Source organism: Camelina sativa, chromosome 16 (genome assembly GCF_000633955.1).
Source record: "Camelina sativa cultivar DH55 chromosome 16, Cs, whole genome shotgun sequence".
NCBI classification, from domain to species: domain Eukaryota; kingdom Viridiplantae; phylum Streptophyta; class Magnoliopsida; order Brassicales; family Brassicaceae; genus Camelina; species Camelina sativa.
The window spans coordinates 23,104,954-23,124,598 of record NC_025700.1 but is presented as its reverse complement, the minus strand read 5'-3'; the positions used below and the strand labels follow the sequence as shown (position 1 = coordinate 23,124,598).

At 34.1% G+C, this 19,645-nt stretch overlaps 2 protein-coding genes, 1 long non-coding RNA gene and 1 pseudogene across 3 annotated transcripts in view; 1 reads left to right on the top strand and 3 right to left on the bottom strand.

Annotated features, from left to right (window-relative positions):
- Positions 1 to 2,277, bottom strand: part of LOC104753945 (filament-like plant protein 7) — a gene marked incomplete at its 3' end in the record, with an annotated part of 4,094 nt that extends 1,817 nt beyond the window's left edge. The window contains exons 1-4 of the mRNA XM_010476121.2: positions 1,943 to 2,277; positions 1,396 to 1,514; positions 939 to 1,062; positions 283 to 864 (exon numbers count right to left, since the gene is read on the bottom strand). Coding sequence (XP_010474423.1) covers positions 283 to 864; positions 939 to 1,062; positions 1,396 to 1,464 — 775 coding nt within the window. The remainder of the gene's footprint in view (positions 1 to 282; positions 865 to 938; positions 1,063 to 1,395; positions 1,515 to 1,942) is intronic.
- LOC104751975 lies at positions 4,994 to 8,368 on the bottom strand (annotated as a pseudogene).
- On the top strand, positions 8,523 to 10,392 carry LOC109129707. The gene is made up of 3 exons (XR_002036050.1): positions 8,523 to 8,632; positions 9,172 to 9,243; positions 9,944 to 10,392. It is a non-coding gene; the product is annotated as an uncharacterized LOC109129707 (long non-coding RNA).
- Positions 12,105 to 13,119, bottom strand: LOC104751974 (ethylene-responsive transcription factor ERF008-like). Its single transcript, XM_010474032.2, has one exon. The coding sequence runs from the start codon at positions 12,906 to 12,908 to the stop codon at positions 12,366 to 12,368; it is 543 nt and encodes a 180-aa protein (XP_010472334.1). The 5' UTR covers positions 12,909 to 13,119; the 3' UTR covers positions 12,105 to 12,365.

The window sequence follows — 19,645 nt, the reverse complement described above, 5'->3', positions numbered from 1 at the left end:
TAGGCTCAATGTTTGTGCCTTTAGAAGATTCTTCAACATGAGACTCGAATTCTAGTAGTCTAGACGCTGTTCGAGAATACATATTTCTTGAGAACTGAAGCTCACTGACTTTCTTGTTTAAGGCTTCCCTCAGAGTCTTGTTCTCTTCTTCCAGTAAGCATACTTGCTCAGAGAGGTTATTGATCTTTTCGGAATCAATCAGCGGACTGTTAGGGCTTCCATTGACTCTTCTCCTTCCCAGCATTTCTACTTCATTCCTCATTTTTGACAGAGCAGCTGGTCCTGGTAACCGTTTTCTGACAAGTATCCGTAACCTTTGACACTCTGATTCTAACTTTGCAACTTTCTTCACATTCTCTAAGTGCAGTTTATGCGATGCTTCAGCGGTTCGACGACTAAACTCTCTCTCTTCATTCCGAAGCTCGAGCTCTTTCTCCAGCACTCGGACTTCATATCTCAGTGAAACGTTTTCTTTTTCCTTCGACTCTAAACTACTCACCAAAGCATTGAAATCAACTTCGATTCGATCCCTCTCTCTGTTTAAATCTTCAACAGTTTTGTTCTTTGCTAACAAAGCCTTTGAGAGTTGAGTGTTCTCGCCTTCTGCTTCTGCAAGCTTCTTACCAGTAACTGCCAGCTCCGTCTTTATAACAATCAATCTCCGTTCGTACTTCTGCGATGCTTTTGTCAACGCATCATGCATCCTTCTCTCCTGCTCCTCGCGAACAAAACGAAGTTGCTGCATACATTCTTTTAAACCAGCATCTGTTTGACTAGACCTTTCCTCACTCTTGTGTTTTTCATTTACAGCTTCTTCGAGTTTCTTCTTGAGAGATGCAACTTCAGCTTTTGTCTTCTCCCAGCCTGTTAACACAAAATGCAATTGGAACAGGAAGCTATATGAGAGTGTAAAGAGGACAAAAGTCGAGGAAATTTACCAACAATTGCTTCTCGCGCCGCAGTCTCATACTTATTGCTGTCAGCCTCGACAGAGGTAAGCTTATCATTCAGACTTTTAAGGCGATTTTCTAGCTCTGTCTTCTCAGCCACAACCTTCTCAGTCTAATAATAAGAACAATCAAGCTCATGAGGCGATACAAAACCAAACTCATCAGGAGAACTTTTAGCAAATTACACAAGATTCACAATCATTGGTATCTCAGTTTTCAATACTTGAGGGCTTTTTACTTTTGGCCACAAAGAGCATCAATAAGGAGAAACTTGACCTCAAACATAATAAGCTAAAACAACACTTGATTCTCAAACAGATCAACACTTGATACTAACTACCAACCATAAAAAAACACATCTCTAGAAGATACATAAAGAAGATCCATCTTCCAACCTAACATCAAACATCAATGCAAGCATCATCATATCCACCTACGGACTTACCTCTCCAATGCTTTCCACAACCGTTTTCTCCATTGATTTCTTCTTCCAAGGCCATGCTTTATGCTCCATTTATCACCTCCACAAACCACACACAACTACTCTTACTCAACAATAATATCCTATAACACAGAAACCAAAAACAGAAAGACTTTAGAATAGCTTTAAAACTCACATTTACATAAACAAACCCAAAAAAAGGAACATATATTTTTTCTAGTTCTGTTTGGTTTCTCTGATCCCACATTCCTCAAAATGGACCATCACATTTACAAAAGTGAATGCGACTCAAATCCAGATTAAGACCAAAGAACAAAACAAAACCATCTCACTGTACTTATAAAAAATCCCAAATCAGAAATCAACGAGCTAGCTTCCATCAATGGCGTATACATGCACGAAGAAAAATCCAATTTCATGAAGTAAAAAACTTTAGAAGAAACCCATGACGAATCACACAAAAAAAAAGTCATCTTTTTGATTATCCACATTTAGAAGATTTGGTAAATTAAAAAAAAAACCCATGAATAAAGATCAAAACTTTCCTCACCTTCTGAACCAAAACTTAAAACACAGATCGTCTCTGAAGAAACACAAACAATGGAAGAGATCAAAAACAGAGAAAGAGTGAAGAGGACAAATGAAAAAAGGGATTGTTTGGCAAAGTTAAGATTACTTGAAAACAACTGTAGAGAGAGAGAGTGAGACTGTGTGAGAGAGAGAGGATGTGTCGGGTAGGATCTGATCGAAATGGGCCATGTACGCTTAATGAACGTTGGATCGTACGAGATTTATAATATCTCTAATATAAGCAAAGAAATTAAAAAAGTTAATTTGTATTTTAAGGGGAGACATGTTTATGACTTTGATGGACCTCGGAAGTTTAATAAATTAGTAGGGAGTGAAGAGGACAAATGAAAAAGAGTGATTAGGGAGTAATAAGTTGGAATGCTTTATTATGCTTAATGAATAATTAATTGAGTGAAGTGTGCAATCTAATCAAACTTTAAGAAACTGATTTTTTTTGTAGTTTACTTTACTATCTCTATCTTAAAAGAGATAAGAGGTTGGTTTCTACTTTCTAGTAATAAATAATTAGATTGTCTAATAAAATCAGTATTTTTAATCCAACAACAAAATAGTAGTTGTCACTTGTCTTAACTACTCTAACTTCTAAAGATGAATTGATTACTATTTTGGTGGATCATAAAAGCTACTCCGTAAATAATAAATTGTTTGGAGTTTCTTGAGCTGTAAAACTTGCTTTGCTCGATGGTTTTGTTTGGACATGTTTGGATCATACGACTCCATCGTAGTACATTCTTCCTTTCTTGTTATAGGAGGAGGCTTAACATTCACTTTAATTAGCTTTTCGAACATATTATTTGTTAATCACTTTATGAACAAGCTTACGCCTTCTTTGTTTAGAAAGGACTTCATATTACGGGCCCAATTAAAGATGTAATTAGGCAACTAAATTTTAGGTGAACGATCTTTGTATATGAATAAACACTACTCCATAACTTGGTTTCGATCTCTATAAAGGCAATCATTCATCAGTCCAAATTAGTGTCATTTCTGAAGAAGATTTGTAAACTTTAGTAAATTTGATCTTTATTCTCGATAACGTTTACCGAGGTCTTACATGTCCTTATATGGACTCTAAGAACAATCTAGACTTCTAGGGTTTTTCCTATCCTTATCCTTTAGAGACAGCTGGTCACAACTCTAGTCAACACATAAGATTAGAAGAGCCTGGAATCGGTTTCCATGTGGCTGCAGCTCCATCTTTGTTCTAGCGTCTTTTGCAGGTACAGAGAGTTTTGTCTTCTTCTGTAGATGGGTTGTTGGATCTTTTATGTGTTGGACCTTTTCTTGCATTGATGTTCGGCCCATCTTTGGCTCTTCACTTACATTCTCCCTCAATTGTAAGGTGGGTGACTTACCGACTTCGAGTTTGTGTCAGAGTTCTTCGAATTCTCTATGTGGTAGTCATTTAGTGAAGATGTCTGCTAGATGAATAGCCGCTGGAATGTGTCTTGTTTCAATTAGACTAAGAGCGACTTGTTCTCTTATATAGTGATAGTCGATGTCAAAGCTTTTTGAGCGGTTGTGGAGAACTGGATTTGCACTTAGGTAGACAGCAGAGAGATTGTCACATTGAAGTACGGTGGGGTGAGGCTGAAAGATTCCAAGATCTCTTAGTAGAAAACAAAGCCAAGTGAGTTCTTGCACTGCTGCAGTGAGGGCTCTATATTCAGCTTCCGTGGATGAGTTCGGCACAGTTTGTTGACGTTTTGCTGACCATGATACAAGATTTGGTCCGAGCAGAGTGCAGAATCCCGGGGTTGACCGTCTTGTGTTCTTGCAGCCTCCCCAGTCACTGTCGCAATAAGCGGAAAGAGATAAATTGCTATGCTTCCAATATGCAGAGACCCATATGAAGGGTCCTTTTGAGGTACCTTAGGATTCGCTTGAGGAGACCAAAGTCAGAGACTGTTTTCCACAACCGCTCAAAAAGCTTTGACATCGACTATCACTATATAAGAGAACAAGTCGCTCTTGGTCTAATTGAAACAAGACACATTCCAACGGCTATTCAGCTAGCAAACATCTTCACTAAGTCACTACCACATAGAGAATTGGAAGAACTCCGACACAAACTCGGAGTCGGTAAGTCACCCACCTTACAATTGAGGGGGAATGTAAGAGCCAAAGATGAGTCGAACATCAATGCAAGAAAAGGCCCAACACATAGAAGATCCATCTTTCCAAAATCCCCCTCCCCTCCCCCGAAATCGATTTCTTCAAGGTTGATATGGATCCCTCCTTTGCCGCTTATGTGACACATCCATCGTTGTTGTTACAAATATTGACATGAATGAATATTTACACGGCAAAAAGGAAAAAACCGAGAAAATAGTCTTTTTCTGCGTAGAGAATATAAAAATGAAAATGCTTAGGCTTAGACCTGCGAATTGCAATAATATTACAATCAAAACTACTTAATGGTAGCTTTTTATATTGCAAAGGAACAAGATTGGATCAATCTCATAGTGGATTTTGATTTCTATTAAGAATTGTAAATAAAACCTAGAAACTAATTTTCTATTTTTTAGGAAATCTATTTTGATTAAAAACTTGAATAGAGAAAAATTAGATTTTTGAAAAACCAAATTCAGAAACTATTGTAATATCTACTATCATTCAAGGTCTTAATAACATCAAAACCATATGTGAACAATTCGACAAAAAACTATATGGAATTTCTTACATTATTAACAAGGTAAGAAACTCCACATTTCATGACCGATGCAGATTGGTGAAAGATTAATTTGGTCGGACAAAGTCTTGATGCCAAGAAATTAGTCCGAAAATAAATAAAAATTTTGCTTTCAAAATACGATGCGAAAAACAAATTTTCGGTGGAATAAAACAAATTTATAGTATCAAACACTAGTTTTGCAGTAATTTATCAAGTTAGCTAATGAACTACTTCAACTACATATCCCAATTTAATTACTTTCTCACTTGGCAAATTAGCAAAGAAAACAAAAAGATAACTAAAAAGACTTCAAATCGCAAATTTGCAATAGTCAAATAAAAAACCATTCTTTTTAAGTCAACCCAAAAAAGTAACAAGTCAAAACAAAAGCAAATCATATCGAAGCAAAAGAGTCTAAAAAACAGTAAATAGATTCCCGCAAAAATTTGTCAATCAGAGATAGAGAGAGAGAGAGAGAGAGAGAGAGAGAGAGAGGAGAGTGTCCATAGTAGAAACTCAGAACTAAAAGCTTCTCATAAGTGATCATTAATGGAAAGTGAAGCCAAGAGATCACTTGGGCCTCCACTTTTGTTGCCTTCACTCCCCTGTGTTGATGGAGGCTGATTCACGTTTCTCAACACATCTAACGCCTCTGAAACCTTAGCATTTAAAGCCTCTGGTGACTCGAGCAGATGCAAAACTTCGGTCTGATCCATTTCCAGAAGCATACCGGTCACTTTTGCAGCGTTCTCGTGCTCTATCAAGTCCACTAATGGGTATAGACTCTCACCCAAAAGCTACACAAACCCCAAAGCAAACACAGAGAAAGTAAGTGAACTTATTCTTCTCGTACACCATGTGGCAACTAGATATAAATTGATAGAGACTTACTGTTCTCTGTTGAGCAGGTGTAGCGTTAGCAAGGGCAGTAGCCAATTGACCAGCGGACATAGGCTGACCCAAAGGCATTCCATTCATGTCATAAGCAACTGGAACCATTCCTCCTTGCATTGGACCATCGGGCATGTTTCTACCACCAGGAGGGTGTCGGTACCCACGTCCTCTTGGCATCATCTATAGGAGAAAAGAACGCAAAGGATTAAAGATTCATCTAGATCTAGGATTTACGACATGCTTAAATGCTCTTTTTTTTTTAATTACCTGTGGCTGCATATAAGGCATTGGCTGCTATGCTGATGGCGCATGGGTCCATCGCCTGACCGTCTGCCACCTGGTCGTGGACCTTGCTGACCTGGCTGCATCATCGGGCCGAAAAAGCTTGGCCTCATTCCTGGAACCAGCTGAGGCTGATATCCAAATCCAGGCTGTCACAGATTTAAGGACATTAGATGAGTGGTTACTGATTTGTATTAAAGAAACACAATAATATATCTATGAACCAGTAGAAAGGGATTTGTCAAAGTTGCAAATCATGATCAAATCGAGTTACTAAGGACTTCCAATGAAACAAACGTCAGTTTAGAGAAGTGTGGTGGTACCTGGTGAGGGATGATCGGTGGAGGTCCTTGACCGTAAAAAATCTGTTGTCCAAGACCTGGTGCACCACCCGGAAATATTGGCATCCGAGGACCCACACCGGGCATAAAAGCAGGTCTCATTTGAGAAAACTGTGCCTGAAAAAGAATACATATAAAGATTTGAGATAAAGCAAACATAACTGCACGTAGCGGTTGTTATCTTTGTTATCTATGGGTGTGGGAAGTGTTACCTGCAGCTTAGCCCTTCTTTCTTCTTTCCTCTGTGCAAGAGCCACATACAACGGTTTGCCACCAACCATTTTACCATTCATTTCATTCAGCTGCAGAAAACCCCCAAAAGAAAATGAATCAAGAAAGAAAATAGAGGCTCAAACAAATTTAATATTGTTATGACACAAGATTATTAAAATTACCACTCTAGAAGCTTCACTAGCAGCTGAGAAGGCAACAAATCCTGATCCTTTGCTAGTACCACTAGGATCCCTCATAACCTATTTGACAAAAAGCAAGATATTCCCATCAATCAAAGGACAAAAAATAGCATTTCTCATGGCTATTATGTAAGGGGAAGACAACAATACTGACCTTGCAGGAAGTTATTGTACCGAATTCAGCAAACAACTCGCGCAGCTTCTCATCGGTGACAGTATCATCAAGGTTTTTAACATATAAATTAAGCCCATCGAATTTGTTTCCTGAATCCCTTGAGCCTTGTTCATATCTTCGGCTCAACTCAAGCTCCCTCTCAGATTTCTTCTGAGCTTTACCTACATACCACTCCTTGTCGTCAAACTTCTTCCCATTGAGAGCTTCAACAGCACGAGCTGCATCTTCAGGATCCTCAAAGTTGACAAATCCAAAACACCTGGACTTCCCATCTCCGTCCCTCATAACCACAGCGCTCGAGATACTACCATACTGACCAAAAGTAGTCTTCAACTCATCATCCGTAGTCGTCTCCGACAGATTCTTCACATAAACATTGGTAAACTTAATCTTATCAGCCGCAGACTCTCTTTCCTCCTTACGAAGGAAAGGTCCAACAAAAATCTGTTTATCATTCAACACTTTTCCATTCAGCTTCTCAATGGCATTCTTAGCTGAATCCTCAGTATCAAACTGCACAAACCCATATCCTCTGGATTGACCCATGTGATCAGTAGCAACCTTACATGACACAATAGTCCCACACCCGGAAAACGCCTCGTGCAGAGTTTTGTTGTCAACTGACTTGTCCAAATTCTTCACATTGAGAAAAAAGGTCACATCATTAGCCAATCAACCAAAAACAGAAGCTGCTAGATCATTCAAAAAAAAAAAGTAAATACCTTGACAAATAAATTCCCAACCCCACTTCTACGAGCAGAAGAGTCACGAGAAGAGTAAGTAATCCGAATCATCTTCCCATTGAGACTAGTGTAGTTCAGCTTATGCATTGCCTTTTCCGCTGTCATTACCAAAAAAACACACAAAACAGACTCACTCAACCAAATCACCCTAAAACACAATCAGATATATAAATAACATTAGGCCAACAAAGCATTCTGAATCGTACAAATTACTATCTATAATCAAATTCAAACAATACCCATTTACTCAAATTAGCCAGAGGAACGATTACAAAATCGAAAAATCAGATCTTTAGCATAATGTCAAATCAAAAAGGGGGAAAGGGGAACAAACCATCATCGCTGTTGCTATAGTTGACATAACCATAACCAAGAGAAGTATTGGTAGCAGCATCACGGCAAACACGAACAGATACAACCTGACACACCTCGGTGAAATAGTCATAAAGCTGAGAATCCGTAACATTGAAATCCAGATCTCCGACATAGAGGGAACACAGAGCACCGTGATTGATCCCATCGCCGCCGCCGATTCCAGGCGTAGCAGAAGCCACAGCCCCGTCGTTAACCGAAGGAGGAGGAGGAGAATGTGAAGAAGGAGTTTGAACCTGAGCCATTCTTTTGGAGATTTGAGAAGAAGGAGAAGAAGAAAAAAAGACCCTAAAGTAAAGATTTTTGAGGTTTTTTTTTTTTGGTTTTTGGTTGTTTTGATAAATTAGGGATAATTAGAAAGAGAGAGAGAGAGAGAGAGAGAGAGAGAGAGAGAGAGAGAGAGATATAAATTAGGGAACGACGACGATGATGATAGGGGAAGACGAAGTCGGAGATTGTTGTGGGCAGCACGGCGAGACCGCAGCGGATAGTGATGGAGAAAAGTTTGAGATTATATAGTTGCTCAAGTCTTTACACAAGAGTGAAATCTGAAAACCCTAGTTTTGGTTAAAAATAATAAATCTTTTGATTTTTTTACGGTTACAGATAGAGAAGAGAATTAGTCTGCTTTACTCTCAGCCGTCCGATTCTTTTTGAGAATGGGACCACCATATCTCACGTGATCCTCTCGTGACTTTGGAGCTGGGCAGACCTATTCCAAACTTGTTGCTCCTCCGCCGCATACCTCTGTTTTGGTTTGTAACTTTTTCTGGTTATTGACTTTAGAAACTGAGTATTCTTGTTGTAGACAGTTTAGTTTAAGCTTTGGTTGATTGATTAGTTGGTGTGTGAGTTGATGATGGGTGAGGAAGGAGAAGTTGGAGTTGGGGTTTTTGAATCTTTAAAAATTGAAGAAAAGGGATTAGTAAGATGGCTTATAAAGCAGGATTTTGAGGGTCAATGAGCTCTACACCCATTGGACTTTTTACTTTTTATAAGCCAGCTTACTAGTTCTTCTTCTTCTCTTCTCTTTGTTCGGATCATAACAGTTTTATGGTATGCTCACATGATGTTATTACTCTTTAACTCCTTAAGGACACTCTGGTTTATGATGAACTCCTCATCTTTGGTTAGCTCTCTTGCATGATTGAATCTGAGTCTAGCTTTGCTGGTTGGGAATGCAATGATAATGGCTATTATATCTCTTAAATTTTGTTACATCTGCTCGCTTGCTGACTCTTGCATTTAAGAACTCCACAGAAGTAGTTTGAGGTTTCGTGATTGTTAACTGCAGGACAAGAAGTGGAGTATAGAATGTGGGATCAGTTTTAAGGAATGTCTCAGACTCTCAGGCTGCTTTTATCAGGTAATCTTTTCCTTTCTCCCCCTTTCCAACAGCTCTGAAAGCCTTTTTTGAGGATAGAATCGCAGGCTTTCCTGTGTGTGATAAATGGCGATTGGAAATTTCATGTTATACTTCGATGTTCAGGTTATAAGTTCCTGCTTGTGGCTTTTAAAACAATTCATGAGGATTCTGCCTGCTGGTTGGGGTTCTTTCTAATTATAACTGTGGTTTCATTGTTTTGCTTTTGTTTTGATTTAGAATTGAACTATAGAGCTACTTACTAGGGAATACATTTGGTTGTGTCCTGTAAGTTGCGGAAACCTTCTTTCTTATTCGTTGTCGAAGAGTATGCTCACTGTAGACAGTAGAAGTTTTGGCTTTGTTACTAGACAATGAAAAATAATTGAGAGCTGAATGATTTCTTATAATATTTTCATATTGTTTGTCATTGGCATTTAACTAGGTTGCTTCTCACGCGATGGATATGCGATAGTATGGAATGAAATCTTGATTCAGTATGACTTTCACTCTAATCTAGTTGACTATCATGCTAGAGTTATGACCATATATTGTAATGAATGTTTGTGTTAAGGGTTTTGTTAAAACTACAGTTGATACCAGATCATTTTTCGATTTGGCGTGAGTCAAAGAGCACTTGCAATATCTTCACTCTCTAGTCAAGTAGATCCTGATGAACCATTTTCATGACTTTCAAATGCAGTGTTAAAGCTACTCAACAAGAACAATGAGGGAAAGTTTTTAGAGATCCGATGACACCTATCTCTAGTAGAAGACGCTACTTAGCTATTTGTTATACCCTTTCTATGTGCCATTGTTTGTTCTCTTTCTAATTATGGTGGAGCCAAGTAATATTTAGAAGCTTCCAAGAACTTAGGGGATGCGGTGGTAGCCTGGATTCCTTTATTAAAAACTGTGTGGGTGAGTGCACTTCTCTCTGTCTTTGTGCGGAACCAGAATCAGCTTCTGTGTTATTGATGGGTTAGGTTACCAGATGCTTTGGGTATTTGATTCTCATCTAAGTCTAACCACACTTTTAATTAACAAAAAAGTGAAAAATAAAGCTTCATCTTTGTTTGGTTTGTTTATCCACCAAAGTACTCTCTTTTACGGTGCTTCTTGGCTTGCTTTGGTTCAACCAAAATGTCTTTATATGCCTTGCTGCTGAATTTGTCGGTACAATGGGCACTAGTAGTAAGCCAAATATTGTTGAGCTACCATATGCTTTCATCTTTAATTTGGTGAATAATAGGACGATTTGGAAGAAAAATTAAGTTAATGGCAAGAAGAAGAAATAACTAGTTATATTTATATCTCTTATCAGCACTTACCAAACTCATGATCAAAATCACATGTAACATTTTTATTGCTCTATAATATGTTATTTGTATGGATGTCTAATTTATAACATAATTTTATAATAATAACTATTCTCCGTGTTATAACCACATTAAAATAACATGTTATTAGGGGAAAAAAATCAAATTTCTAATAACAATTAGGAAAAAAGAATCAAAAGATGATAAAATCGGCCAAACACTTCGTAAATACAAATGCAATAATTTTTGTCTTTTGGTGCAATTTACTCTTAACTTTTTACTGTTTATCCATTTTTACAATGAAGGTGGAAGAATTGTTATCTATATTCAAGTTCAATTTGGTTATTAAAAAAAACAAAAAGGAAAGTAATTAGTAATTACAACGTCAAAGGGTCATCATGAGTCATAAGAATCTATGTTCGAATTTTTCAGAGTGAAGAAGAAAACTCATAAACCGAAATTTCAGTTTCAGTTATTACTTTTTTTTTTGGTTAACCCGTCTTTTTTTTTTTTTTTCAACTCTTGTGGGATCACACAAAACATGTCTGAAAAAAAAGTCTCTATCTTGTGTGTCCGAATCTTTTGTGTGTTCTCGTTTGTGGTCACAAGTTTTGCGTCAATCTTTAGACTCACACATCACCCGTTATTACAAAAACAAAACGGTTCCTCACTTTTCACGTTTCAACACATTTTTGCCAATGTGTGTGTGTGTACAGTAAACAAATATCAGAATCACCGAAGAATCTTGCCGACCAAACTCTGCCCCTAAAACCAAATAAGCAAGTTGATCTGTATAATTTGCCCCCACATTAAAAATCCTAAAAAAAAAAAAAAAACATCAAATCACTTTTAGTGGTTACGATAATTTTAGAGCTTTAGTTGTTAGAACACCAACCCCCACAATTGTGTTTTTTTTTTTTTTTTAACTTTTAAAATTTAAAACACATCAAAACTATTTTCAAGGATTGAGATATTTTTGCATCTTCAGCTTTCGACTATGCTTTGTAAAACTATACACTTTATTTGTATAAAAATATATGTCTTTTTAAAACAAAAATGTAGAATCTACTTATCTTACGATGGGTTATATATGTCTGTAGTACCTCACTTACCAAATATCTTACGTCAACTATAAAGAACGCGAAACTGTTGAAATATTAATAAAGGAGATAAAACCGCACATTGCAGTTATAATTAATAGTAACAAAAAAATGTTACGATCGAAAAAATATGCATATTTTTGTTAGAGTTAGAATCGTAGTGTACTTTCTCGGCATCTACATGTTACTGTAACATTGTTACCGTTCAAAATCAAAATAGATTTTCATACAAAGTTTTTTTAAAAAGTCGCCGGTTTGGGCAATACTTACCATATATATGACCATATAAAATGTTGTGATCTTTGGTATGGAAAGAATTTATGTGCTTAGATCCATAACCTCATAGTAATTGAAAAAGAAAAAAAAAATCAAAATAGATGCTTCATTTGAAATTGAAACCTTGTTTAATTTGTTTGTTATGATTTAAAGTTGTTTGGACACAAACTCGAATAATACGAGTTGTTATTAGGGCACACAAATTTGAATTACACATCGTTATTATTATTCCCCAAATACGAATAAGAAGAACATGAAAATCTGTTTTGTAGTAGCAAGCGAGCATGAGTTTTTTTAATATAAATCATCATTTGGAGGACGAAACCAAAAACCCAAAAACCATGGAAGCGCATGTTAGCGATGACAAGCGCATCATAAAGAAGACAAAACATTCTCTCTACAACTACTTTTTTTTTTTTTATCATACTCATCATCTCCTCTTCGTACACACGTCATCATCATCCGAATTTTCCGGGTCGGGTAATTTATTCAAATCGACCCGTTCCAACGACCCGTTATGACCACTCTTACCACAATCCTCCTCGTAATCACCACCGCCGCGGCTCGTTTCCGATTTAACAACGACCGTCGCACCAAGCGCATCAACCTGAGCACCAACCTCCGCCGCTTTTCTCCTTATATACGCCGCCGACATATCCCCACCGTCACCACCACCACCACCTAATCCTCCTCCAGAAACAGTGAGGCCAGCCAAAAGCTCCGGGAAATTAACACGAGCTGAAGGACCACGGAGGTAAAACACAGCAGTGTCGTAAGCTCTCGCCGCCGCTTCGGGTGTAGAATAAGAACCTAACCAGATCCTCGACCTCTTGTTCGGTTCACGTATCTCAGCCACCCATTTCCCCCATTTTCTCATCCTTATACCTTTGTATGGTTTCAGATCTCTCTTCCTCGTCCCTATCCCCATCGTCGCCGCCGTAACCGTCGCCGTCACCGCCGCTCCCGTCTCCATTATTTTTAAAAGAAATTTACTGAGTTGTTTTAAAGAATCATCGACCCGATCTGGTCTTTTGGAGAAATCGAAACTGAAACGGTTACATAAGAGAAGAGATGAGTTAAATAAAAAAAAAAAAAAAAAAAAANAAAAAAAAGAATTGGGAATTCACCGACACTTTATTTTTGCGATTCTTTTTATATTTCAAAGACACGGACACACAAACAAATCTCCTCCTCCTCCTCCCCACTCTTATTTATAGTACAACAAATATTTTTAATTTTATTTTATACTATTGCAAATTATTTATGTTTTTTTTTTTGTTTGTTTGTTTGTTCTCTATTTGATAAGTTATTTTGTAAGTATTGTGTATACACACTTTTTATAAGGAACAATAATTAAAAAAAAAAATGTTTTATCAAGATTGTGCTGGTATTTGATGTCACTTTTACTCAGATTACTTGATGAAATGTTTTGGTTCATGTAAACTACATATCACTATTGACTCAATAGTATTGAGTGTGATTTTCTCTTGATAATTCCTTTTTTTAGGTTAAATATAAATAATGTTTTCTTTTCTGGTTTACTTATTGTAATTTTTTTTTAAACGAAAACTTAAACTAAGTGGAATATAAAGAGAAATTTTGTGAAAAAAATACAGAAAATTTTTGGGATTATTTTTTAAAAAACTTTCTATTGTAGTTCATATGATTTAGATGGAAAAAAAAATATTTATTGTGTCACTTATAAGATAATTTAGATTTTAATTATCAAATACCTTATTTAAGTATTTGTTAGTGTTTTTTTTTTTTTTTGGTTTTTTTTTGTCATCTGCTACGTACATTATTATCACCATAGATATTGTGATCTTATTTTGTCCTTCAATTTGTTTTTGGTAACTTTAGTATTCTTTTTTTTTGTGATTAATAATTTTTATTATTATTATCTTTTCGTTTTTTTTTTAATTGTATATTTTCGTTTCATATACGTCTTAATGGTCCACAAGGACCACAACCATCTTTATAAGTTCCACTTACGTGAGTTCGAATCCAACTTAAGTCGGTACTCCGAAGTGACATATGAGGAAATGGCTCTAAGCGGCTCTAAGCCAATCAAATTATATCAATAAAGAGACTAGAGATGATCATGTTAATGATATTGTTTTTACCAAAAGACTGTAGTAACTAGTAAGCAAACGAAAATATACAATCGTGCATTTCAATTTGTCCGTGAATATATAATGTGACCGACATTTTAATATGATTCACACCGAAAGGAAACAAAAGAAAAAAAATCGTATGATTTGGATTTACATGGCGGTAAAGTCACATGTAACCAGAGCATCTTTTATCATATAACACAAATTGTTTTCGAAAATATTTAACAAAACAAAAATTAGCAGAGTAAAACGTGGGATCGATCCTCGTCATTATAGAATACTAGACAGACTCCTATGAATTATGATCATACGAATCACATAAACACATCAATAAACTTGAGAGAAAAAAAAAACACAAATATTGATTACTCTTCGGGGCTAATGTCTTTCCCAACCCCAAATATTATTTACTCTAAAATATATATATATATATACATATATATATATATTATTTACTCTAATTTAAAATAATTATTTCACAGTAAACATAAGTTGTAGCATGTATAGAGATAATCAAAATGCACAAAAAGTAATAATGAGAAAAACTAAATTTTAAGAACTGGGAGAGTGGAGACAGCAAAAGCTTTAGGGGGAGGGTTTGACTTTCGTAATCCAGCTTTTGTCTGTACTTACGAAAACCTAATCTGTAATATAATTATAATGGTTTCTTTATACAATAGATTAGGGACCATATTTTATCATTAAGTTTATACAATCATGTTGTTTTTTTGGGCGTTTGTACAAATATATTCAATAACTAAAAAACTTTGCCACTTATTCAACATCACAGGCAATGAGGCATGCCATGTACTTTCATCTTTGTTATATAAATCTGACAAAATGAAGTTCTTTTGTCTTTTTTTTTTTCTCGTTTTTTTTCCTTTGTCATATTTTTTTCTCTAACATCTTCATTATACTAGGATTGCCTACGAATCATAATATACGCAACTATTTGTACTGATAGTTTGCCAAATTATTGTAGACTCAACTCGAAAAAATTATCATTAAGCTTTTGGAAATGTGAGAAAACCCTTCACGAGTACTGGATTCTACAAAAGAAAGGTATACAAGCTTACTTACAAAATTACTAGCCAAGCAAATCGGCATTACAATGTTTAGAACGAAAAATTAGAAGAAAAAATAATGTCGATTAACTGTAGAATTTAGAAGAAAATTTTAGATAGAAAGCTTATGGCTATGAATGGTAATATGTTTTTATTGGTTTTTAGTTTTTAGATTTTGGATTTTGGTTTTTGAAAATTTGGTTTTTGGTTTTTGCAGTATATTTTAAAATTAATAAACCAAAAAAATCAAAAATAAAACATTACATTGGATATAAAAGTTTTCCACAAAAATCTCTATGGTTTTTAGTTTCTCTTTAAAAAATGGAAAACTACTCATAAACTAGTATTCCTAACTTTTAGGAAATCCAATTTTTAAAAATCTTGAATGGTAAAAAAATAGATTTTTAAACAATCAAAAACCAAAATCCACCTAAAAACTAGTAACCATTCAAGGCCTATATTTATTTTGACATACATGATGTATTTTATGATTGAGAATTTAGTAGTCATTCTATAAAATTTTCAAATGGTGTGAAGAATTTTAAAAATATCAAATATAATAGAACACATGTAATAAGCAAATTTGGAGTTAATATACATAACTAAATTTGTATAAATAAGCGTCTGTTCTTTATGTCCTCCTTTATTATTGTGGTGAGGACTAGCTGTGAACTAGTTGGCACATGAACATGGTGCCAATTACCAAAATTCAAACTTTATCTATTATTCCTTTTTAAAGAAAAAAACCCTAGAATCGAAGGGACCACTACATTATTGATTTTCACATCCTTTGTATGATGAATTGAGTTCATTACATTTTTGTATCATGTGTACTCGTGGGTCTATAAATTAGTGTTATACGTATTTAGAAACTTTGAAGGACAGTCGTTGGTTTCATTTAAAGTTTAAACTAAACAAAAAAAAACAAATATTGAATTTTGAGTCATTGATTGATGAGTGAGTGTTTATCTTCTTTTCATTTTGCATCAAGTCTCTTCCAAGTGAACGGAGCATCATCTTAGATCTTTCCAACGTTTTGCAATTTGCAATGACAAAAAAAAAAGCTAGTAAGTTTTTATATGATATGAGCTCAAATTCTATTGGCCAAAACAAATTTACCATTCTCATAAAAACTGCATGAAAATATTGGATTTTTCAAATTTTATAATTTACATTAGGTTTAAGATATAAGGCTATGAAAGTTATATACTATATAATATATGCTTTGAAAGTTACATTAGGTGGTCTATATTATATGATTTGAACAGCCGATCTATGGATTGTCGAATGATTGTTAGACTTTTTTTTCATTTTTAAGTCAAATGTAACTTTTTTTTTTGTTTCTTAAATCCCAAAATGAAAATTACTATGTTCAATTATTCGTAATTAGTCTTATAATCCAACCATTTACTACTAATTTTAATCTATACTAATATTTTTGCAGCAGTTTTTGCTCAAAAATGTTTTTTGAAAAGTTTTTACATTGAATATTATTTAATGCTTATATTCATATCCAAACAAGTTTAATTAACTTTCTTTACTATCTTTATAACCAAACACAATTAATATATTTTAAATATCTGTATATATAATGTTCTAGAATTAATAGAGATATTTAGAATATTTATTCCAGATTAAAAAAAAAATATTCTCCTATCATCTCTTTTTGATTTTAAAATTTAAATGTAGTGAATCATCATATAATACATAAATTTAATAAAAAATGTATATTTTTCCAGCATATATTGTGATTTTTTAAAAAAACAAATATATGTTACTCAATTAATATCAGAAGTGTGTGTTCAACATACATATATAGTAAATTTACTGTATATAGTAAATTATAAAATTTTAAAAAGTTTATGATTTATAACTAATATATCTAAACTTAATAGAAAGTTTAAAATTATAAATATTTAAACATATTAAATTTTCAAAATTACACAAACGAGTTATATTATATGACATTACAAGATTGAATTAATAATACTAAAAAGTAAACTATTAGTAATATGATATTTCAATACGGGTTAAATTCTCATTTTAATGTTTTAAAGTAAACTCTCTTTGTTTCACAAAGATTGAATTTATACGTTTTTATAATTTTTTTAATTAATATTTATAAACAATAAAATTCAAAACGTAATGATTAAAGTTATAAAAACGTAATCTAGGTATAGTTAAACATTTATTATTTTTTAGTATATGTGAAAAAGGTTGAAAACTCTAGAATATCGTTCTTTTGGAAACGGAGGAAAAATATAAAGTTTGTTTTTTTTTTTTTTTTTTTTTTTTTNTTTTTGTGTCGGCAAATATCAAATTTAAAGATAAAAATCAAGAATGTGGTATAGGTTGCAAATTGAGAGGTGTTATTTCTTAGAGATTCCAAATATATTGTAGTCTGTAGATTGAGTCCTCTGCTTTCCGTGTCATAAATCTTGATTGACTAAATCCATGTCTTATGGACGAAGACTATTTTTTTAAAAAAACGTTATAAATAAATACATATGTTATTCAAGCTTTTATAGATGACTTAGACTTGGTAAAGTAGCATAGTCAACAAACGTTTTTGTCATAAATCCGATAGACTTGGTAAATTTAAAGTATGGTGAAAGTGTGAATACGTCTTACGATTGATGAACCTACAGTCTTTTTTCGGATGTTTATTAATTACATGATATAAGAAAACATCTAATACTAATAGCACTAACTTTATTCGTAATAATTATCATTTTAGAACAGAATCTTTATTATTAACTTTTTTTTTATCAACATAATCTTTCTTTCAAATTTTTCATTTTACCTACTAAAGAGACAACTTTAATTAGTATCGAACTTGCAAAAATAGAACTATCAGGTGGTGGTTGACTTAGTAGTGGGCATCTGAGTAAGCCCATGTATCTCTCTATTAACCAAATAAACTATGAAGCCTAAGCACAATCCTAACTTGTTAGATGCAGCAAAATGTTTTCCATTTGGGTCAAAACTGAAAGTCTGAAACTATTAATCTAGGCTGGGCTTGATTTTGGTGTGGTTTGTACTCTATCAATACCTTTCCTCGAACTTGTCAATTTTGGGGCCTGATCCGTCTTTTATTATTGTTAACAAAGAAAATCAAGTTTCAATTAGTGGTTCCAAGATAAGCCTGATGCCCAGACAGAGATTCAGGACTATGATGGATACTACGAAACTCTACTAGAATTTTTTTAGATTGCAGAATGGGTAAATTTCAAGGTCGTGCCACATCAGAGGAAGCAAAATGTATGACACTACTTTGGGGACTTCGTTCAACGTGGGTAGAGCTGTCAAAATAGACATGGTGTCCATAGTCTGCCCATATCCAATTCATCGTAGGCCCATCGTAAACAAGTCTATAAACAAGATAGGCTTAAATGATCTACGACCACGAACAAAACGAACTGGACATAATAGACACTGGACAACCTATATTACCTAAAAATTATATTAAATTTGATTTGAGAAAAATTTAGAAATGGTAGAATTAGAAGGAGATAACAGTAATATCAACCAGCTAGTCAATTTCAATGACCCAAATCCGAGACTAAAACACTATCTCAAAAGTCAAAACCATATGGCAATGGATGTAAGAGGTTGTTCCCTTATCGGGTCCTGATATTAAAATTAGAAGTTTGTATTAATGTTGTCATTCTTTTTTTAAGTTGTAGGATGAGCGACTGCCACATATTAAAACGATAATAATACCGACAATCAAAAATCAGAACAACAACGACAAAGGCAAGACGATGACGCAGATATGTCTACTCGAGTGAGAAAAAGTGTTGTTGGAGAGAAAGAGGAATCACCGGATTTTCTAACGACCATTGCAGCAGCTCATTTCAACAGCAACTCATCTAGCAACATAAAAAAGAACAGGATAATAATTTTAAATTTAAATATGATGATAGAGTGAGTTTACTTTATAATCCTAGATTCAAACTCTAAACTACAGATCTATCAGATACTTTTGCTTACGTTTTTATTTATGGTTTATAAAATCTTACAGTTGGTAGCATAACACCATATTTAGCTTATGTTTGAAATTTAGGGTTTTTTTTTCATTAATCTGGATTTAATATCTTTTAGGGATTAAATTTCTTAAAACAGATCCTTTTTGAGAACTAGAACCCCCCTCTTTCCTCTATTTATAGGAGAACACAATTTCTAATTCAACCTTCTCATAAGATTAGAAATTCTGAATGTATAAAGCAATGAGTGTCACATAATTTTTTTTTTATCACCTTTAAACTTTATATGATCATTTGCTTAATATTAAAGTGATCAAATAAATTTAAACTAACTTAGTAACAATTTTAGCACAATAATTAATATACATGTGACCCGAATAACTCTTATAAAATTTGAGTTTGGCAAAAGTATATAATTTACTTAACAAAGATTGAAAGGTAAAAAAAATTATAAGACCTTCCCAGACCCTCTACGTGTCAAAATTTGACTGCTGGCGTTTGTTTTATTGTATTTTTTTTTTTTTTTTTTTTTTTTTTTTTTTTTTT